The 22,400-nt window shown below is 38.5% G+C and overlaps 2 protein-coding genes across 3 annotated transcripts; one reads left to right on the top strand and one right to left on the bottom strand.

Annotated features, from left to right (window-relative positions):
- The first annotated feature begins 5,640 nt into the window (after nt 1-5,640).
- LOC133441085 (uncharacterized) lies at nt 5,641-11,958 on the top strand. The gene is made up of 8 exons (XM_061718471.1): nt 5,641-5,790; nt 6,015-6,127; nt 6,273-6,357; nt 6,736-6,920; nt 6,998-7,094; nt 7,193-7,328; nt 9,625-9,864; nt 10,520-11,958. Exons 2-8 carry the CDS (start codon nt 6,047-6,049, stop codon nt 10,575-10,577), a joined length of 882 nt encoding a protein of 293 aa, XP_061574455.1. The 5' UTR covers nt 5,641-5,790; nt 6,015-6,046; the 3' UTR covers nt 10,578-11,958.
- A 1,007-nt stretch (nt 11,959-12,965) lies between these two features.
- Nucleotides 12,966-19,366, bottom strand: LOC133441086 (endoribonuclease ZC3H12A). Of its 2 annotated transcripts, none has more exons than XM_061718472.1 (6): nt 19,215-19,366; nt 17,752-18,185; nt 17,049-17,188; nt 14,997-15,231; nt 14,764-14,870; nt 12,966-14,664 (listed from the first exon to the last, which is right to left on the bottom strand). In XM_061718472.1, the coding sequence occupies exons 2-6, from the start codon at nt 18,108-18,110 to the stop codon at nt 13,646-13,648; spliced, it is 1,860 nt and encodes a 619-aa protein (XP_061574456.1). In that variant the 5' UTR covers nt 18,111-18,185; nt 19,215-19,366; the 3' UTR covers nt 12,966-13,645. The 2 variants fall into 2 exon arrangements, with proteins under 2 accessions (XP_061574456.1, XP_061574457.1); XM_061718473.1 differs by having other exon boundaries at nt 19,237-19,363.
- Between the last annotated feature and the right edge of the window lie 3,034 nt (nt 19,367-22,400).

Here is a 22,400-nt window from a genome sequence, read left to right on the forward strand (position 1 = left end):
TCCCCCCTCCACTTCCTGCTGACAGCACTGCAGCGTAACAAGTGGAAACTCTCATCTGCACCCGAGTGAGAGGAAGGGACTCTAGGCCTGCTGTTACTGGGTGGGTCGAAAGATTATGAGGCAATGATTCCAGGTAAAACACTTATTTTCGCAATGAGCAGGTTGAACTGCAGCCCTATATATGAAAAGGCCTATAAAAGTTTTGAGACGGGCCCACGTCTGGTCAGCCCATAAAGACCAATATGTTTCTTATTTAAAGACTAATTCAGAAAAATAATTAATAAGTGTCCAGAATAATAAAGTATGTATCAAAAGAGAAGCACATTAACAAGCTCACGCTTTAACCTCGCTATCTTTTCATTTTCATAATACACCTACCATAATTGTCCTGAGTTAATTCACCATGCACAAAGATATTACATTACTAAACTTGCAGTGTTGGGTTGCTTGTATGGGTGTTAATAAAAACCACACAACTAGCAATTAAATATTTACTGAAACAACTCTGTGAATGAATCTTTTGCAAGTCTATAAGAAAACAGGTGATATTTCAGAGCCCTGCGGTGTGATTGTATAGGGAGCCTCCTAGTTTCTGTTGAACACAATGTGAAATCAGACCCTCTCTCTCTCCAAGCCATAAAGCCCCCACACACACTACAAATACTTCTTTGTGGCCTAAAGAACGTAGAATTCTTGGGTACAACACAAAGAGGCTTGCGCAATTCAGGTGAAAGATAACATCACTTCTTTCATCAAAGTTGCATGAAATCAAAGTATATTGCTGCAGATACGCAGGAGGTTGAAGATTATTTTGGAAAATTCTGAATTAGTTTGGGTTTTATAATCCACCATATAATAAGTTTTGCTTAACACTGTCTGATCATAATTTAGACATAAAGACTATCTGTGAAGGGCAAAAAAAAAAGAAATAAAATGCCATCTTAGTATTTAATTACATTTTCAAGCTTGCTTTTAGACAGTAGTCACAAGGACGTATGAACTGACAGTGCCTTCCTTTTTCTGTCTGTTATGACATCTTTTTTCACTATTTATAATCTTTGCCTGGTACGCTACATTGTTTGGTCTCAGATTCTGGTGTGTGGAGATGCTGTAGCCACAGAGATGAGGATGAGGCTAGACGGCACTGTGCCTTCTACTGGCCTCCAGGCTGACATATATTTTTACATGTTTGACCTTTGAAAAAGAACCATTGTTCCATCACACTGCAGACAAAAGTTCTTAAGGGGTACTTATGATTTGTTTTTGTAATCTTTTTTTTTTTAGGTTTGAGCGTATGTGGGTGTTTAGTAACTATCAACTCAAAAACACATTTGTTTGGGGCCACAAAAGTATGAAAATACATCATATCACTAGAGACTGTGACATCAGACCCGGATTACATCTCCATCCAACTACACATCATGCTATATATCTGGGGCCGTTGTGAACCCCCAACACCATTAAAAACCCCATAAACTGAATGACTCCACCCCCTTAAACCAGATGCTGAGAACAGTGCTATAACAGCATGGCTGAGTACATTGGTTTTGTACTTTTTCCCAGTGGCATTTTGACCAAAAACTGTTAAAGGCATTTAGTTAAGACTTCAGGAAATTGTGTCAGCATTTGAAAAAAAAAAAAAAAAAAAAGATACAGAAGAAAATTCTCTAGTTCAGCATAATTTTGAACTGAAATATTGAATTTTCAGGTCACAAAAGCAAATAAAGAGAACAAAACAGGTAGGCAATTAATTCATTGTAAACATTTCTTTTCCAAAATCTGTGATAATTTTATTTACTGTTTTCAATCAACATGATGGTAATCTGATTTTAGAGGGATCTGTTTAGTCCAATCTTTACAACCTCCCTTTTGTGGAAACATGTGTGTATAATGACACAAACAAAATGTGATTTTGGGATTCATGGGAGCCTTGGCAAACTAGCTGTTGTTACCCATCAGGCTGGAAAAGGTTAGAAAACCCTGTATAAAGAGCTCGGACTCGATTGATCCACTGTCAGACCGATTATGCAAAAGCAAAGGAAATTCAAGACCATCACTTTATTTCTCTGGAGTGGTTGACCAACAAAGATTAGTCAACAAGCAAGGTGTGTGTAACCACGAGCTGGCGTCCAGCCGTTAATCAAATAAAGGAGAACTTTACTTATTGACCGGTTAAAGTCAGGTGGGTGTGTCTTGTAACGCAAGTGTCTGTCTGTTAAACTCACCTGTGAATGCAGAGGGACAGCAGGTGGGATTTAAAGTTCTTTTAAAGTTTATACATTCATCTTAGCCATGTGAGCATTTATAAGTAAATTAAAGTAACAATGTTCTTCTACTTATACTTAGTTCTACCTTTTTCCATCCCTCACAGACAAAATTGTTTCCTGGGGATTGTGAGCTAATTGGTTCCAGCAGGGAAAGCTTAATGGCTCAAAGGGGGAGTTATGTGTGAGAAAGGTTTTTAGTTAGCTTAATTATTAGAAATATTTGCATAGAATTTAGTGTAAATTATGGCTGTGTGTATATTGTTGTAATTTTCTATAAATGTTGATGCCACAATTGTGTTTGTGTTGACCCACAAATGGTATGCCCCCAATTACACCCACAGCTATAATATATATAATATAGGTACACAGTTGGAGTCATTTGGATGTGACATTAATTGTGATTATGAATTTTATGTAAATAATGAATTAACAAAGTTAAGTAAAAAAATAATAAAAAAACAGGTGGCTAACAAGTCCTTCTCTTCTGTTGGTGTCATCATATATTTTGCCTGCATGGCTTCCTGAAAAGGTGGGGTCATTTCTAAGCAACTTAAGGTCCCTCTCACCTCAGTCAACGTCAGCGTTCATGATTTTACTCGTAGGAAAACTCTGAACAACGATTGCATGCAGGGCACACCTGGAAAAATGTCAAATAGCCTGTTAATAATGCAGGGGATTCTGGGAAAAAGCCCCAGCAAAACTAAGTCTTAAAGCTACACTTGCCGGCCACTTTATTAGGTACACTTGGTGTATCCAGTAAAATAAGCGTTGAGCGTATAAGTTCTCCTGTACCAAAGAATGGATGAAGAAGGACAAATCAATAATTTGAGACGCTGCCAGAAAAAACAAAAACAACATAAACCGAGATGTTCATCTAATGATTAGAAGGACTGATTAATGTTTACCAGCAGCTTCTAGCGGCAATAACTGCTGCTTAAGGAAATCGCACCCGCTATAAAAAAGGTCACATTCCTTTGAGTTCATATTGAGAAAACGATTGACAAACTTTCTTCAAAAACAATAAAAGGTTCTCTTAATTGTCTCTAACAATTTAAGTCTCACAAAGTCTAAAAAAAAAATAATAGTAATAATGCTAATAATAATATAATAACAATGTTCTCATATGTTCAAGTACCAGTCCTTAATGTGGCTGCTTTATGCTGATGTGGTTATACACTTCCAGCTCTGACAAAAGAGATGTTTTATCAAAACTCTTCTAACTCTTTACTTAACAAATTATCTTTACATGAAATCACAGTGAAACCGTCTGAATTACGTTATGCAGAACTCGTGGAAATTATTGCATCTTAACCAATGACACTGCTGTAGCCAACGCATAATCTATGGCATATTTATGGCAAGATATGCAATTAAAATCAATAGTCCTGACTGCAGTCTTGGAAACTGTGTATGTACAAGTTTAAACATGTTCCAGTTTTGTTATATTCCCATAGCAAAATGTAGTACACACAGTTTTTCCAGTTAAAACTGTGTAGATAGATCATAACATAATATAATTTAAAGTCAAAATAATAATCATTATCACATGTTCAGTGTAAAACTGTCAGTCAAACAGTGATCAGTCAGATGAAAAGTGGAGATAGACAAATAATATTAATATTTGGGGAAAGTTTGGGGAAAATATAACTGTTTCCTGGTTTATTTGTTTGTCTGTGCGTGTAAGGACATGAGCCAGAATGGGAAATTAATGCTTTTCTGTGTGTCTGAATGAAGGCCTAAAAGGTTTAAAATTATACACCTATTCACATGCAACAAATAACTAGGCAGATGATGGCTCACATTTCACTTTAGTGCCAAGCTTTACTTTGAAACCCAAGACCTCTACATTGTCTAATCAACAGAATCATCAAAGGCCAATGAAAAAAGGAAATAAAATGCTGAGAATGAGCTTGATTAACCAGTTTAGACTAAACAAATATTATGAAATAATCCTATTAGTCATCAACACCTTCCAGGAAACATGTTAGGTATAAAAAAGGTGGTTTCCATGGGTTCGTTTACACGTGGCTCCATAAGGATGAGGGATATCTCACCGTCAGCAAGCAAATATTTGTTTCTTCTTTGGCAAGAGCATTGGTCTAGAGCTCACATGAAAAATTCAGCCCAGGGCCATATGAAATTCATTTTTTTTTTAATGTTTTTGGTTAAATGCAGTTTGGTGTAAAAATCTGCCATAGTTGTGAAATTCATCCTTCTGGTGTGTGTGTGTGTGTGTGTGTGTGTGTGTGTGTGTGTGTGTGTGTGTGTGTGTGTGTGCGTGTGTGTGTGTGTTCTTTTGTTTGTTTCTTGCAACAATTTTTGCCTCACCTGCACTGAAAATAAAAATTCCAACTTGCCCAGTGGACTTTGGAAGAATATTCAGTATTCTCTTTGTCACCTGGACTGATAGAGGGCGAGTGAGCCGTAAGATGCTTTTCAGCGTCTTACTTCAAGTAGTATTCTCAAAATAGGAAAAAGCCCTGAGAAAAGTTCCCGATTGAATATAAATCCAAAGATTGTCAGGACCAGTCCAGTATCTACAAATTATGAGTTGTAGTTAATTGAAAGCAATCGTACAAACTTGTAAGACTGAACAAACGTTCAATTGAAACTAAATTTTTGAAAAGGATAAGGATAATAAAGGATGGATAATAAAATTGGCTGGTAAACTGAAGCTGTGTTTAAATTAAATTGTCTGATGTGTGACCTTTTGTCCACTCTGGCCTTATTTAAAAAACAGTTTTGGGGCTCTAAGAAAAAAAAAGTTTCTGCAAGGCATCAGCCTCATTATTTCACATCCCTGCGTTGTACATTGACGTAAAAACAATAGTCTTTACAGTTTTTAACATTCAACCCACTGCCATAAATACTGTACAAACATGTGCATTTGCTTTGACACATGCAAAAGTTTTGTAGCTTTTAACTTTTCATACAGTATATGCATGAAACAATCTGGCTTAGAGCATTCTGTATCTAGTATAAAAAATCGACCACTTAATCAACCCCTAAATGTCTTAAAATAAGGGATAATAATTTGCTCCAATGATATCTTGAAGCGTTTTAGTGCTTTCTTCGTCTCAAGTTTTGTTTGTGAATTGCAACACCCATGCTGTCCCATCGTTTTATGTTACTGAAAAACAAAAAAAAAACAAAAACAAGTTTGGCCCAACATGTAAATAATAGTTATTTTCTGTGCCAAAGAAGGACCCAAATGTCTGTAGTGGCATGCTCACACTTTTTACATTCTCTATGAGGCTTAAGTGGCCAAATTAAGCAGCCTGGTTACAACTGGACTGTGTAATTGCATGACTAAGAAGATTAAAGAAGATTTACCTCCCCAGCAGTCGTCAGCAACGCTGTTCTCACAGAGCGGCTACATAGCAACAGGCCAGTGAGCCTTGTGCCACATTAGCATTCACCACAGACAAAACCAGAGACCCTCTTGACAGAAATGGAAGATATCATTTGCTTATGACCTCAGATGGGAATCTTCTACCATCTTGCAGATAAACCACTGGATAAGGTCAGTCTTTGTGCATTTTTCCAGTGGTGTATGTTTCATAATATACAGTAGCCTATGTGACTACCTAATAGTTTGACAATGACAGAGCTTACTTTAATTGCTTACAGTTTGCAATTCACTCATTCACAAAAACCATCAAACCATCAATTTAATTTAAATATCCTGCTTATAGCTTTTATGAGTAGTGGCAGATAAACTCATCAGTTTGGTCACTGTGTTATCAGAACAGTACAATGTGAGAAGATCATGCTCCAACATGTCAGCATACCGGTACATCCTGCGGGCTGTGTTTACATGGACATTCAGGGGAATACTCTGCACCTGTAGGTTCCTTTGGGTGAGTGTGCACTGTGTAAAACATGTTTTATATACATTCAATGTCATGTATTAACAACTTTTAACATCATTATATATTATTAATACCGTATATTATATTATATTATTAATATTAGATTATTATCTATTACTTATTTTTATTGCAGATTTGCCCATACAATGCAATCAAGTTCTTGCCGAGAGAAAAGCACGTCATCGAGGACAAAAGCAGACTTTCAAAACGACCTGTGGGTAAGGAGCTCATGAAATCAAAGACAGCCCATAAAATATTAAATGACAACTAAAAAGACTTATAAAAAATTGTGCTTTAATAGATTAGCCAATTAAATCCTCAGATGTCATTTCTCCTTTCACTAATTCTATTGTTTTATTTGAGGGGATCATCAGCAATGGCCTTCTTTGGACACTTAAAATAAATCTTATCATGGAATAAAAAGAAGTTCACAAAATCTGTCAGGGTTAAATAGAAATAACATTGATGCTCGACTATCTTTTTTAAGTGTTAAAAGAATAGGTCTTCTTCTTTTAGACATCTTCTTTCTTTATTAGACATCATTTTTGTTGTATCAGAAACATAACATGTTGCTCCAACATGATGCTATTGTTCAGATTCGGAGCATAAAGTGACTGCAGCCATTCCAGGGAGCCCTGACCGAATAAATGCACTCCATACAAGACTGAACAAAACAGATAAAGAGATCCACTCGCTCAAAGCCAGGATCGCCTGTGAGAGAGCATCATGGGAAAGGAGATTTGCAGAGCTACAAAGGCGGCAGGAAGACCTTCGCAATCAGGTGTGCTTGAAGGTGTCCCGAGGTGTTGTGGAGTCTGTGTCTGTCACTTTAATTAATGCTGACCTTGTTTTTCCCAGCTAGTCTCCGAAACGGGAGTTGTCTTGAAAGTGGGCTCTTTTGAAGACCGGGGAGAGTCAGGAGTAGACAATGGAGACATATTCGATGAGTACTCAAGTAGGTGGCGGCAATGATATCTATGTCAATGATGGATGAACTCATTTGTACATTTTCATTCAGTATTAATGAGAAAACTGCTCTTCTCTAATGAACAGGAGGACTTCACCAACGCAGAAGGTCGGAGGTGTCATCAAGAAGCGACAGCTCTGCGAGCAGTTTGTTAGGCAGCCAGCTGTCCTCATCATCAGCACTGAGCTCAAGACCTGCTTCCTCTGCATCTTCAACTTCCAGGTAGAATCACTGAAGCCATAGTTCACTATGTAGTTAAAAGAAATTCATATATCAATATGTCAGTGATGAAGTGACATCTAGTTATTTATCTTTGCACAAAGACTGGAACAAGGGTAAGATTTCTTTAATCAAAGATCTTGACCAATACTGTTAGATGGACCTAAGATTTTTTCATAATCTAAAACAGCTCAACTGTCACACATATCTCGCAGTTTACTTGCAGTCACCGAATATTTACACATAACTGTTGCACACGTTTTCTACTTTTTAAGCCTAAACAACCATTCTGAAATATTGTGATAGTAACCAGTGGCGATTTTGGTCTGTAAATTTTGGTGGGGCCATGCTGGAAAATCTTATGCAATCAGTATCAAGTGAGAGAAGGGACCACAGCACCTTTGACCACAAAATTGAAGCTTAATAATGCCATCATCACACAAACAGTGCCAATCTAACGACATATATTATCATATCAATAGCGCTACCAAATGGGCACTGTTCAAGAGCTCATATCAAATACTCAAGATCGAAACAGCAACGTGACAACAATAAAAACACAATGCACAAGCACGACCGTGCACGAGCATGGCGTGTACGGCGCACATGCAATACACAGCAATTAATAAAGCCACCACAGAGAGTATACCACAGCCAAACAACCATTTCAGCACCACAGACAGGTAAACAGCTCCATCAGCGTCGGGGAGCCCACGTGAGGTTGTGTCCCCCCCACACCCACACCCACACATGTATCACCAGTTGCGCATTACACAAAGTCCACTAATTCAAAGAATATAAGTACATGGTAAGTTCCACTATAAAAATCTGTTAGACTCACCGGAACTCACAAGGAAAGCAGTAGAGCGCCTTTTTTGACGAGCTCCCGGTTAACCAGAGTTTCCTTTTGAACCATTCCTTATTAAATGTCCTGGTTTTGTCTTTTCCGGCTTGACAAATGGTTAAATCATCCGGTCGATGTGGTCCCAAACGTTTTATTTCCAACTTCTGCTCAATTGATAAAGTGCTAAATCGCACACTCACCAAATAATCAACTTCATTCAAATAGAAAGAATGAAACGTCACCTATCAATCAAAGTACGTAGCCGGCGTAAGGCGCGCGTCGCCGCGTAACCTACGGCGTAGGTTACGTAACCCTCGGCGTAGGCTCTGCGTTGGTGTAACGCAGGACCATAAATCAGCCATTATTCTGGCGCGGTTTGAAAAAGACAAGCGAGTGATTATGTACATTCACTGAGTGAATATTATGAAAGTAAAATATATATTTCTCGCTAGAAATAGTTTTTTTTTTATTCAGTCCGCAAATGACGGCGAAAAGCATTCTGGGAAATTCTGGGAACAGCCAATCACAGAGTGAGCTGTTTGACCGCCGTCTGCTTCAATTCAGAGCAGCCAATGAGAGGCGCTCTGGGGCCCTGAGCTCGCGGCCCCACTGTCCAAGCTAGTGTGTGCGCTGTACACGCGCACGCGCGCGCAGCAGTTCACCAGTAACAACATTACAGGCAGAGGGGCCAGCTCCGCTGAGCCCCACCGAGCGGAAACAAAGGAGGGGCTGGATCAGGCAGGGCGAACTATTTACACACAGTTACACTACAAAAAGTGTCAGCAGATCAAATTAAGTTGCATCAAATGAAAACTGCGGACATTTCATTGGAGACAAATTTATTATGAACTTATGTTTAATGACACATAATCTTCCCCTGCGCAGCTGCGCACTCTGGTGGGGCCGTGCCCCACCGGCCCCTAATGCAAAGACGCCACTGATAGTAACTGGTCTTTACTGGCCAATTTGTTGCCGCCCTTCTCTTGGGGTGCCAAAACCAATGACACGGCATGCTTAAGGTGGAGCTGGAAACCCTGGAGCTTGTTGTATGGTCAAGAAAGGGCCGTCACGTCCATGTGATTTGTTTGCCTACCTTCTTGCGCCATCATTTTTGTCTTGCGGATGAATCATTCACCATCATTTCCTAAACTAAAGAGTTAAAAAATAACCTTGTCAGTTGTCTGTCTCAGAAATGTTAAACTAATGCTTCAGTTGATATTGTTTCACAGATAAAGAAAACACTACTCACGATACCAACTTAAAAAAAATCCAATGAAACACATAGAGGTTTGGTTTTCACTTTGATGTAAAGCATCACAGTTGCTGCATTTCTTAAATTGTCAATTAAAGCTATTCAAAATTCAACAAAGACACCTCAGTTTTTTTAAGTGTTAAAATGTTTTACTATTAGTGTTAGTGCTTACTTAACTAGTGTTTTACCTTATTTTCCTCAAGTTTGCGATCGTGGAGAACGTGCCATGCCCCACATCGCGTTTTCGTCCCCCACTCGCCTATGGACCTGCAGCTAGGTCATCGGGTCAGGATCATGCTGCCATCTGGCAGGATCAGCACTGGAACCATTCGTTTCCTGGGACACCTGCAGGGGGAGGCAGATCTCCACCTTGGGGTGGAGCTACAGACTCCTGATGCAGCATTGTGTGATGGGAGTCACAAGGGACGGAGCTATTTTGAATGGTAACTGATCTCTTTTTCCAGGAAACCACACAGGCAAAACAAACCTGGTCTCAGGCCGTGTACCCAAACAGCGAGTCTCATTCTATGATTCTGTGTTTTTCACGCAAAATCTCTCAGCTAAACGTTTCAGGGACAAAATCACTCCTTTTTTAAATGTGATTGGATTACTTTAAAACTTTACCGCATGTCTGTCGGTGTTTGTTTAGCAAATGTTACATTAAGTACAGCAGATTTGTAAAACAGGTAGGCTATATAAATTAAGTTTTAATATTAAACAATGTTGTTTGAAAGCAACATTCCTAAAGCAAAATTACATATACGGTATTAGTAGACTAACTTGTTATTTGTGACTGCATGTTTAACCTACATTTTAAGAAAAGCAGTGTCTTCACACACCTCATACTTCAGATAGTTGCAGAGCTGAATATGCAAATTTCAGGCCTGCTCAGCTGGGTCGTATTACACCGTTTAAAAAGGTGAAGCATTAACTTGCCAAATTCAACTGGCTGTAGGCTGAAAGTATGCTTTAAATCTAATCTTTCTTTCAAAAGTAGTTCATGATATTAAACAAAATGTGTAAATCAAATTGTCACATTTCTTTATCTTTTGTTAGTCCAATGTTTTGAAACTGATTTTTTTTCTCTACTTTTTACAGCAGACCGGGTCATGGTGCCTTTGTACCATTCCACAAACTACTGATGGCCTGGGAATAACAGAAACACAAGCACGCAGAGCCAGCTGCAGAGTAGCGGACCAACTGAGGGCAGACGTTAGTTCTCGTCATGTATAACTAATTACACAGTATTGTATGGGTTTATATGAGAGTACAAAGTAAAACCTGTGTAGTATTGTGTCATGTGTGTCTTACCACAGAAGAGACGTATATTAAAATGTCATTCACGAGAAAAAGAAAACAAGAAGAGGCGTATATTAAAATGTCATTCACGGGAAAAAGAAAACAAGCAAGAAAGGAATGTGATTGTAAACCAGTCAAGCACAGTAAGATGTGTTTTCTTGTCTTCAATAATTTGCCTACAGGCTCTTCACTTAAAGTCAAAATGAGCACAGATACAATAAAAGGCTGCAAAACACAGCATATTTCCAAGATCAGATTACATTATGTTAGTAATACACTTACCAGAGAATTTGTGCGTATAATGGTGTAAATAACATTGCCCACTGTGGCACGAAAGAGTATGTGAAGCCACACCAGCCTATTTCACAACAGACTAACATAATATGTACATGAGCCATTCAAGAAATTGTTAAAAGATTTTCCAATCACATTTTGTTCATTTTTTTGTGCTTTCAGATTCAATTAAAATAGCATTGGAGACAAAACTTGTAGGGAAATAATACAAGTCGGAGACAAAACTTGTATGAAAATAATACAAGTCGTTTGCTTACTTTCAGTCAACTGTGTTGCACAGAAAAGTCGTATCTCTGACTGCTTTCATGAGCCACGTTCTGTTGAAACTACCTCTGGGTGGTTCGCATGTTTCACATTTTTGAAGTAGTCAAAACAGAAAGGTATCTGTAAATAATACAAATAACCAAGATTACATTGCTTTGCCTTGGGGTTTGTGACAGTGTTATTGTACAAAAGAGTTATTTGTGTAACGCAAATATGTCAACTATAGTCAAAACCTGTATTTGCATACTGCGCCCTGTACTTGCACACTGAATGCTGTGGATTTTTTTTTTGGGTGCTTCCTCAAACTAAAATACTGTTTCAGGTTGGATTTTTACATATCCAAGCATTGCAAAGACACAATATTACTTCCTATTTGGCAGCTTGGCAGCGTATCAAATATTAAGCTATCCAATTGATAATTTTCAAGATATTTCAGTATAGATCAGTGATGTGGACTGACTAATGAAGGGCATTGCCAACCTTGTTATGAAAGAAAGAACCCTGATTAAACTGTTTTGAATTCAAGCATCCAGATACATATGTAATGTCTGTCCTATGCCTTTAAAGTCACTGAAAAAAAGAACATTGTGCAGCTGTGACACACTGATCAGTAGCTCCGGTCACATGTTTTTCTTTGCAACATCTTGTGATTTTCTAATGAGGTTTTTTCTTTCTTTTCATTAAACCACAAATGTTCAAAAACATAATTCTATGTTGGTTTGGGTGCTTTGCTGCTCAAAGGGCTGATGTTGTAATCCTCAACATGTTATTGTAAAGGAGCCTCTCTGCACCCTGGATATTGAGCTGTTGGCTGTAAGTCTCTATCATGCTTGCTACTGAGAGTTCATCTGTTTCATCTGCAAACACTGGAGATGAAATCACCAGGTTGTTTGTTGCCAGGCTACAAACTCAATCCCCAATACATTAAGATCTCCTCTTTTCAACATTTTGTTTTTTTAATTTTCTTTTTTTCCTACTCATTTATTATACGTTTATACTACTATAATATAATTTCCCTTTAAATGAAAAGAATATTGCTCGATTAAATTTAAATCAATTCATAAGATGCAATTTCTTGCGAAATATACAGTAGTTTAGTGGGTAAATGCCATTTATGAGAAAATAAACAATAGCACCACAAATTGCACAACACAGGAGAGCCAGCTGTCCATGTCAGCACTCAAGGACATCTCAAGGACAAGAAACACTGATGTGAGGACAATAAAGGACAATTCACATTCTGGGTGGAGAAGTGAGTTGGTTTGACAGGGGAGTGAACTGCGCTGTGTTGAACAAGAACAACCAACATGTCAGAGTGGAGGTGATGTAAGGGTTTTCTTATTCAACACTTGCCTTACACCTTTGAATCTCCTCCCTCAGCAGATTTAAACCTTAAAACATTTGCCCAAAATATCTCACGTACAGACCAGGCAGCTCAATACCGGCAACTCACAGGAGAGGTAGACGGGTCAGTGACTCGGATGTGACTTCAAAAACTCACAAAGTTTCAATCTTCTACCCACCAGTTTGGTGACTGTTACAGCTAGTGGTTAATAATAATACAATCAATAGTAATAATAATACAATATTAATAAATCAAGTCTAACAATCAAGAAAAAAAATGAAAACACAAAATACCAATTGCTTATGAGAATGAAACTCAATATTTTAATGATAATTTTCAATCTTACAGTTACTGAAACAAACAATTTCAAAGAGACACATTTTCAGAAACTTATCACTGAAAATAAGAACATTTACAGGAAAAAGAAGAGGATGTGCTGACACATTCCTTTTGTTCAGATCAGGTCATTCTATCAGTTTCAGTTTTCTAGCAAGTTTTCTTCTAACTCTGAAGTTGGTTTGGAAGTATGTTTGATTGACAACCAATACATAACCTACTCTCAATGACCACAATGTATTTAGATATAGTGTAATTTCATGTTAAAAAGATAATACTGAACAGAAGGCTGATCTGGAGAAATAGCCAGAAAGTAAAAGTTGAATTCCTTAATGTATGGGAAGGAAAACAGATCACATCTGACGCAATGTGCATCAACAGTTAAAACTCTAGAAATCAAATAATGACAATTTTTCCTCTAGAGGCACTTTTCATCCAAAACATGGATGTGGAGATCACATTTGACTACAATGTCATACAAATAACTCAACACATGAGCAAAAGAGCTGAACTGCTCAAAAAGCTCTTCTATGGTGGAACAAAGCATTTCTGCAATTATTTTTAGGTTTATTCATTGATAGGGACAATAAAATCTTCAAGAAGTTCTCTATTTGCTGTGAAAAACTGTCTCATAACTGAGAACGACAAAGGTATTTAACTTCTGCCTGAAAGGGAAAGAAAAACATTCATAATCCTCCTTGAGTCTTCAGGTTTATTATCTTTGCAGCCAGTTTTTCAGCATCCATCAGATGCGGGAACATCTCCATGACAATATCCACCTGTCCTGGGTGGAAGATGGCTTGCAGTTTCTTGCGCAGTTCTGACCTTTGCACGTCAAATGCAAGAGGAGGTGATTGTCGTTGCTGCCTCCAAGTTTCATACTGATGACACTCAAAGGAGCAGCAAGACTTGTGTGAATGGGAGGAATGGACCACGCAGGGGAGACTACTCGTCGTCCTGGCAAGTGGCAGCCTCGGAAAGGAATCTGACCAGTAATTTTGTTGAATATGGGGGGCTCCAGGGTAGTGGGGATGGCAGGGGAGGCTGTGCTGGTGGGGAAAACTATGTGGGACCATATGCGGAGGGAAGGTGTCATAGGTGGATAAACTTGTGTAATCAATGTTGTCATTTTGCTGCTTTTGAGGATGGGAGCAGCACCTGCAGGACGGATTTGCGTTATTTTCCTCGAAATGTACCATGGATTGCTGGGATTCAACAAGGGCATTCTGATGCTGGCGCCTGAGACGGTGGGTGTTGCTGAGGGAATGAGAAATGTCAGAATATTGGCTCTCAACAGAGCCAAAGCCAGAATCCACATACTCATGAGACATGTTGGCATAGTAGGGATTTGGCATGAAGTGTAACCCAGACCACTCTTTCTGACAGTGACCCCCTGCCACGGGCATATGGTTTGTAGTGGTTATAGGACTCTCCCAGTGAAGCACTTTATTTTCACTGACCTGACCAGAAACCGGGGAACCCTGCTGGTCTCTGGGGAGCTGCGCGTCTCGAGGATGGGGGGAGACATTACCAGCCAACTTATGCTTAGACTGAGGCTGTTTGGGTGACAATCTTGACATTCGCTCTTCTTTTACAGAAGATATCTGGGCCTTTTCTCTTAATTCATCAGCCAAGGACAAATACGAATGGTTAGCCCTCTCAGGGTGGTAGAACTTGCATTTAATTCCATAAGTGCACTTTTTGTCTGTGGAGAAACAAACATGGACATACACAAAAAAGTCACTTAAAAGAGTGTTGTAGTGAAAAATTCCACTTTCTGATCTCTATGTGAATAACTTCTTACCATATGGACAGAGTTGTTTCTTCTGCTGCGCAGGCAGAGGCTTTTTCCTGAGGAAGTTGTCGAGGCTGGGGCCGTGTCGACCCAGTGGGTCATCTGGAGGCATAAACCTGGAAAACATAACACCACAAGTTCTTCAAATACCTCTGATAAGTCACCCATGTGTTGGTTCATTTTTCTGTGCTTCCGTGGAGGAACCTCAATAAACATGAGTAAAAGGAAAACATGGTGCTTACTTGTCATTCACAAAGGAGTACATGAGGAGCCTCTCCTCAATGCATTTCTTCCACTCAGGCCTTTCCCCCTGGAGATCACGGTAGGTGTCGTTGGATACGATCACTCCATCTGACTCGTACGCCAGCTTGACGATGAAACGGTCATCGTAGCAGACCACCCGCTTGCCCCCAACACGGCGCGATGGCGTGAAAACAACTATTTTCTGTTTTTCAAGCTCCAGCAGGATGTGTTGATCTGAGTGTACAAACAGTCACAAATGAGATCAGACCCTTTTAGGGAGATATGGGATGGTTCAAAAACTCAACAAAAACAATGCAGCCTCTGCAACGTTATTCTGCATGATTACTTGGCTTTGTCACTATCGATAACAAAATATTGAAGTGATAGAAATCAGAAGATTTGTGGAAAAACCCTATAAACCTTTTCCAAAGCTTCAGTGATAGTTAATTAGGAAAAAAAGCTAGCAAGACTGAGATTGCATCAGCTGTATAAATAGTATGCCTATGTCTATGAACATTACATCATATATGTTTTTATAAGGTGAGAAAATAATAACCTAATACACATACACACACAGACACACACGTACTGATTGAACAGGTTTGTTGCAGGAAATGAAATGAACAATAAATATTTAAACCTGATCATTTGACTTTATTTAACAAAGTGTCTCCATTTTTCTGGGTGACCCTTCAGTTGACCTCTTACTATAGAAAGTCAGCAGGTTGTATAGGGTGTTAACAGTGAACTTCACTCTGCAAACAAAGTGCAGCAGATGTGGAAAATATAAAAACACATCTGAACTTCCTGATGGGACTTTCCCATGAGTGGCTGTGGGCTGTTTTTTTACTTCCTTGTTCACAGAAGGGATTGCTCCACCCTGGCTTTGTAGTCGCTAAATCCTGAGAGCCACAAGGCGTTGATGCACCACTTTCAAAAAGGTTATCCACCCTTCATTATAGAGCTCAGCGACAGGAACCTGGATTGTATAGCTAGACTCAAAGACTTCAGTGACTCAGCCGTTGGCTATGTAGAGCTGTAGCATGTGACTTCACACTTAAATGAAACTTCTAACATAATTAAATAACGTTTAAAATTTTAACTACCTTCACATGTTTTATCAATAGTTAAATGGAATATAAGCTTTAGTTTTGCCAGTGAAGTCTTACCTTTTGGCTATTGTGGGACTCAATCACATAAACAGAATTAAGAAATTCCTACTGATTAAGAAGAGATTGAAGAGGTTGTTGCATTTACATTTCTTGGGAAAAAAATGAACAACCTCTCTTAAACACACATCTATTTATATAAGGCACACAGCTATCCATATTCATGAGATGGTAGCTATTTTCTGGCAGGGACAAGAATGGTAATTAAGAAAGTCGTAAGTGTTCTGATTTATAGTTGGCTGCAAGTAATCCAATGAGCTTGTTGAAACTTGTTGATGCCAAAACCAGACTTATGTATATTCAGAAACTATTTTCACTTCTTTTCTTAGTACATATCTGACAGGCACGGCTGCTTTTAAATGGGCTGGGAGCCAATGAAATGTCCAAATATTTTGACAGTGATTTCTATCTCTGATTTCAGAGGAAGCTCAAATGACTCATATCAGTTCGTATCATGTCCAACTGTTCTTTTGAACTGTCCCATCCTCATTGCTGGACTTTCTTTTTAATTTACTGTTTTATACTGCACAGCTATCTGTTTTTTATTAAGTATCATCACCATGTGAAGCTACCTGTGAGGATGATGTGGGTCTAAGTGAAAGCAAATTAATTCTTTATCAGTCGTTAGTCAACCTTACTGACCGGCTGCTCAAGGACACGGCTGCAAAAGTAAATCATAAAAATAATAATGATAATAATGATATTAACATCAGTCCTGTTGCAACCTGACCCCAAATGTGTTAGTCGCTTCTGCTATAAAAGCTTTCTGATTCCACTCAGACATCCTTTAGTCAATATCTTGTGGATGTCTGAAGGGCTAAAACTGTCTCCAGTGTACTTGATGGACACCATCTTTATGTTGGACATTTCCTGCATCCTCACCTGTTATGGGGAAATCAGCTCTGGGTTGCTCTTTGCGCCAAGAAGGAACAAACACAGTTATGTTATTATGGCTTCTGTCAAGGAAGAAGTCCACGGCCAGCCGTATGCCTCGACATGAGAACACTTCCTTGTTGCCATGACTATTACGAAACAAAAAGAAAAGAAGAAAAAAAAAGAACAGTGGTGAACATGAGTAAAACAAAATATTTGGAAATTTGGATGGAACAATTCTGAAAAAGAAGCATTAGAAATTGAGTTAATGTGTGTGAACACCCCATGCCGTTCAATGTTTTCATTGAGGGAATCTGCTATGATTGTTATGACTGAATGTATGCAGCATTTGACTGAGAGGCAGAGAACTTCAACTGTGAATTTGAATATTGTAGTGTCACAGGCATTTGCCAGAGCATGCACAGGCAATGTGGTTAACGCCCATTAGAGGAGTCAAATGACTGGATGAAAATGCACGTAACAGAGCAGAGTTCAAAGACAATTAAAATTACTACTGGCAGTTTGAAACAACTTAATGTCAAGGGGATTTACAGTGCTGAGATAAAACATGTTGCACGTGTTGCACTCAATATGATAAGCAATGATTTCATGAATGATTTATAATCAAAGAAAAATAATAAATGTATTAATATTATTTTATATTAAATTTAATTAAAAAAAAGAAAAAAAAGAAAAATAATGCTAGGATTACCTCATTGCAACATTGCTGCCATCAATGACAACAGGTCTCAGTTCTGTGTCTGTACTCTTTTGGTCCCCCATTATTCTTCCAGACCCGAGAGCCCAACTGGGAGGCAGAAGAGAGTCTTTCAGACTTGTGTTTCTTTCATCACTATCAGAAACACTGGGGCCATTGTCGGTTCTGGTCCTAACCAGCTCTCCCAGCACCGAGTTGGTGTCTGTGCTTAGGCCAACCTTCCTCAAAGCAGCCTTCACATCTGTTGTGGAGTAACCCAGTTTCCTGAAGAAGTCAACTTTGATCTGGAGCTCTTGACTGTCTGCATCCAGCAGGTCTGAGGCCAAACTCTGACTACCATGCACCTCGGCCATCCCGAAGCATCTGAGCCTCCTTTAGCAGCCGGGAAAATGTGTCACATCTGCATCGGGGTGATATTCTTCAAACACCTGAGGAAAAATGGATTTGATTGGGTGAATCTTCTGTAACATCACACAATTCAGCTCTGACAGACTAATATGTGGTATGACCTATGTTCCAATTAATTCATAAAACTGCATAATGTTTTTACAATGATTAAAATTGTCACAATTGTGTGACAACCAATGACCAAAGTGCCTTGCTCAGCTGAACCACTTTTTCTTTTCTTTTATGCTTTTCTTTTGAAGTTGTGTGAAATGAATAAACGGTAAAAACAGAACATTAGAAGGGGTAGGACTAGAAAAGTTTTTTGAAACTTCATCCTACACCCTTTCAAACAGGAAATATTTATTTACATATAGATTTGTCTCTTTAATTTGCTTTGTTTTGCTTATGGTTTTCTTTGTTGTTCTTTGTTTTTTTGTTTTTTTTCGGTATATACATTTTATGCATCCTGATTATTTTGTTTTTGTTTTAACCTGTTTGAATAAATAAATAAATGAAAAATGAATGAAAATGAAAATAAATTAAATAAAAAAATCCAATTAATAAAGAATCATGACAACCGGATTATGGATTTAACGTAAAAATAAAAGCTTTAAAAAAAAAAAAAGTAAAATCATGTTCGAGAAATACTTCCTTAAAGGAAGAAGGAAACACTTTGAATTATATATATATATATATATATATATATATATATATATATATATATATATATATATATATATATATATATATATATATATATATATATATATATATATATAAACAACAAAAACCAGTAATGTAAAAAGACTTGTGCTACTTATAGCCTACGTTAAGTTACACACAACTCATGTATTTTCTGTTTCTAGTAATAACGACAGCTCGAAATAACGGCAATACAAGTAAATTGACCTTGTTTTTTGTTGCTACGACTCACATTTTAGTTAACTAAGTGTCCTTTTTGATACAAAAGACAAGAGCCTTGAGTAACTCTACTGTCGTCTACCTGACGCAGGTAACAAGTCAGTATCGCGACGTCACCGTTAACCGGCAGGAAGGTAAACACTTCTCACCAGAGAAGAAGCGACCGCTCACCCGCTCCGATGCTCTGTGTGTCTTCATGTTTCATTTATGAAAGGGACGAGTCGTTTATAATAAAGCCCTGTGAATGTTTTAAAGCACAGTGTAGTTTGGTTCCTGTCGCCGCCCACTAGTAAACCATTTCTTCCTTCTTCTCTTCCTCCACGTTCAGACTTGCAGAGCCATGAAAAATTTGCATATAAGAAATGGGTTCCTCCTCTTTCAGCTGTCAGAAAGTCAGCCACACTGTTGCAACGGATGACAGTTATAAATAGCTTCCTGCATGTTCATACTTCTTGTTGCAACACTTTGCCCCCCCCCCCCCCATGTAGTTCATCATCAAAAACCATTGTTGTGGTATTAACCAAACTATTTTTAATAATAATTGCTGAACTGACATGGGTTTTACAAACGGGCAAGACGCCACCTAGTGTTCCAAAGGCCAAATATCAGAAATCATCCAGACTGCGAGGTTTTCACAGAGCACCCACGCTCTGTGAAAACCACGAGCTGTGAAAGATTATATAAACTCCAATAATCTATTTAATCTCTGCTCTTATGTGTTGCAAAGCATTCTGAGCTGCCTGTATGTTTAACTTCTACCTATAATAATCCTGCCTGGCCAAAAGGCTTGTATCTCATTTAACTGTTATTTTTATTTTTAAGAAGTCACAACCTTAAAGTTTGATTTTGTGAATCTCAAATATAGGAAACTAAACTTCATGAGCAGGACAAGACAACCCACCCCATAGGTTCATGAATCCTGTTTAAATTGCTTCATGTTTTCATCTAGTTATTTAGCAGATATTTTAATCCACAGCAGTAACAAACTATGATCATTTCATTTCATTTTCATTTATTTATTTATTTATTCAAACAGGTTAAAACAAAAACAAAATAATCAGAATGCATAAAATGTATATACCGAAAAAAAAAAAAAAAAAAAAAAACAAAGAACAACAAAGAAAACCATAAGCAAAACAAAGCAAATTAAAGAGACAAATCTATATGTAAATAAATATTTCCTGTTTGAAAGGGTGTAGGATGAAGTTTCAAAAAACTTTTCTAGTCCTACCCCTTCTAATGTTCTGTTTTTACCGTTTCTTCATTTAACACAACTTCAAAAGAAAAGCATAAAAGAAAAGAAAAAGTGGTTCAGCTGAGCAAGGCACATATCAGCATCATCATATTTACTAGGTCGTTTATAGGCTACTATACTAATATAATAATATATAAGAGCATAAAGATGAATTATTCATTGCCAGACTTTTAGGAAATTAGGTCAACTGATCGGAAAGCAAGCTTAGTTAATTTCCCAGTTATATCCTCATGTATTCTTGTAACACTACTTCCTCCTTTGCATTTTAACAGCTCTTTACAGTGTATGTCATTATTCCGCCACTAGATGTCACCCTCGCGTCATGATATCCCATTTTAAAGTCCGCTCACACCAGAGAGACTACGGACACCTTTGGTTTACAAGTGGTTGAAGCTTTAGAGAGATGGTGCTTAAATTGTGAAGTTTTGTGTAGTGTGAGCATGTGTGTGTGTGTGTGTGTGTGTGTGTGTGTGTGTGTGTGTGTGTGTGTGTGTGTGTGTGTGTGTGTGTGTGTGTGTGTGTGTGTGTGTGTTTGTAAACAACCCTTTGTGTACAGGGTTAATGGTATGGCTGAGTTGGGCTCACACTGCGTGGAGCTGGTTAATGACATATACAGGGTTGAGTTCCGGAGAGTGGAGAAAGTAATCAGCGTCGGTTCCCAGGTGGATGGCTCCTCTGAGGGCTCAGGCCACTGGTCCCAGGTGTCTGCAAGGCCTGATATTACTGCAGGGCAATGAGCTGCAGCTGGCAACGATGAGTTTGAGCTTACACAAAACACACTCACAGAGATGTGTTTCCATCACCTTCGCTGACTTACATTCTTTACCTAAATGCCTACAATAACCATAGCCACTGCCAAACCTAAACTTACATTACTTTACACACTGCTGCACACTCTAGCCTAGAATGAAAGAATATATTATCACTTGTGCACAACTGGATTATCTACGACTATATGAGGCACAGTCTCCAAATGCATTGTGAAGAAACATCTGTTATGTGACTCTTGGCGAGAAGTACTGTTTTATACGATTCTATTGAATGCAATCTGTAAAAGCACCATTTAGATTACAGCAACCTTTGGTTGAGTGCATTGTTTTGAAATTTATGGTCGGATTACAATGGAAAGCATTCTTGGCATCCAGAAAACTATTGTTTAGCAATGCAAATTTTGAACCTCGGTGAGAATCCAAGAGTCCGAGTCTGGATGAGCTTAGTAAAGATTGGGCGTCGTGAACATCAAACCCTTATTTCCTGAACATCTTGGGGGATGCATTGCCCTGCTCAGAGGCATATCTTTTCCCTCCAGGCAGGTGTAGCTTGGCACGCTTTGTTAAACCTGAGACAGTTGATCAAATATTCAGCTCCACTCATTGTGCTGCTGAGAGCTTTTGGATGCAGTTGGGATAGTGCTGTGCTGATAAAAACCAGCTTTGTAGTGCCTCAGTGCTGGACTCCCTTTGCTATTCCTTTCAGCAGCTGCCCGGGTCAGCCGTCTGTCAGAAAATTAATTTTTGTATGATTTCTTTAAAAAGACCCAAAGTAAAGAAAGGCAGCCTTAAAGTGAAGTAATCCATCTTGCACCAATGGTGTCAGAGTGATTCACGATTTCCAATTTAGCCACAGTTTGAATCTAAAGTAAATCAGGCAGGAAGGCTTTACCCTTTGTGCGGCCGGACGACAAACCCTCAGTGACAAGAGCTTTCAAATGAACACATCCCCCACATTTATCTTGTTCATTTATTACTTCAGACACTGTGCTACTTGTCCTACATAGAACAGCAAGCAGCCCTCCTGGGACAGAGGAAGTCAAGCTTTTAATTCTGGCTTGGTGGCCACAGCATTGATATAAAATTGGACAAAATAGTGGAGGAAAGGTGATGAACAACACTTTGAATCTGTGTTTAACTAGATTTGGCTTGATTAGTGACAAGTGAATCCATGGGAGCATTGGAGTGAAGCAACTACGTCGGTCTGCCTGTTACGTAAACCCGCTAAGATGTGCACTGAAAGCATTTATATTGATATACAAATAAAAGTTGCTTTGGTTTTTTTCTTAATTGGTGTCCCTTATTTAGTG

This window comes from Cololabis saira, chromosome 3, assembly GCF_033807715.1.
Source record: "Cololabis saira isolate AMF1-May2022 chromosome 3, fColSai1.1, whole genome shotgun sequence".
NCBI lineage: Eukaryota > Metazoa > Chordata > Actinopteri > Beloniformes > Belonidae > Cololabis > Cololabis saira.

What these genes read in the sequence shown, in the direction of transcription:
- LOC133441086 (XM_061718472.1), bottom strand. Translation starts at nt 18,110, where the DNA reads ATGGCCGAGGTGCATGGTAGTCAGAGTTTGGCCTCAGACCTGCTGGAT. An exon ending in GGCAGCAATGTTGCAATGAG is followed by an intron (nt 17,189 to 17,751) that starts GTAATCCTAGCA and finishes GTTTCGTAATAG; the next exon opens with TCATGGCAACAAGGAAGTGT. An exon ending in AGCTGATTTCCCCATAACAG is followed by an intron (nt 15,232 to 17,048) that starts GTGAGGATGCAG and finishes TTGTACACTCAG; the next exon opens with ATCAACACATCCTGCTGGAG.
- LOC133441085 (XM_061718471.1), top strand. Translation starts at nt 6,047, where the DNA reads ATGTCAGCATACCGGTACATCCTGCGGGCTGTGTTTACATGGACATTC. An exon ending in AGGAAGACCTTCGCAATCAG is followed by an intron (nt 6,921 to 6,997) that starts GTGTGCTTGAAG and finishes TGTTTTTCCCAG; the next exon opens with CTAGTCTCCGAAACGGGAGT. An exon ending in GGACGGAGCTATTTTGAATG is followed by an intron (nt 9,865 to 10,519) that starts GTAACTGATCTC and finishes TACTTTTTACAG; the next exon opens with CAGACCGGGTCATGGTGCCT.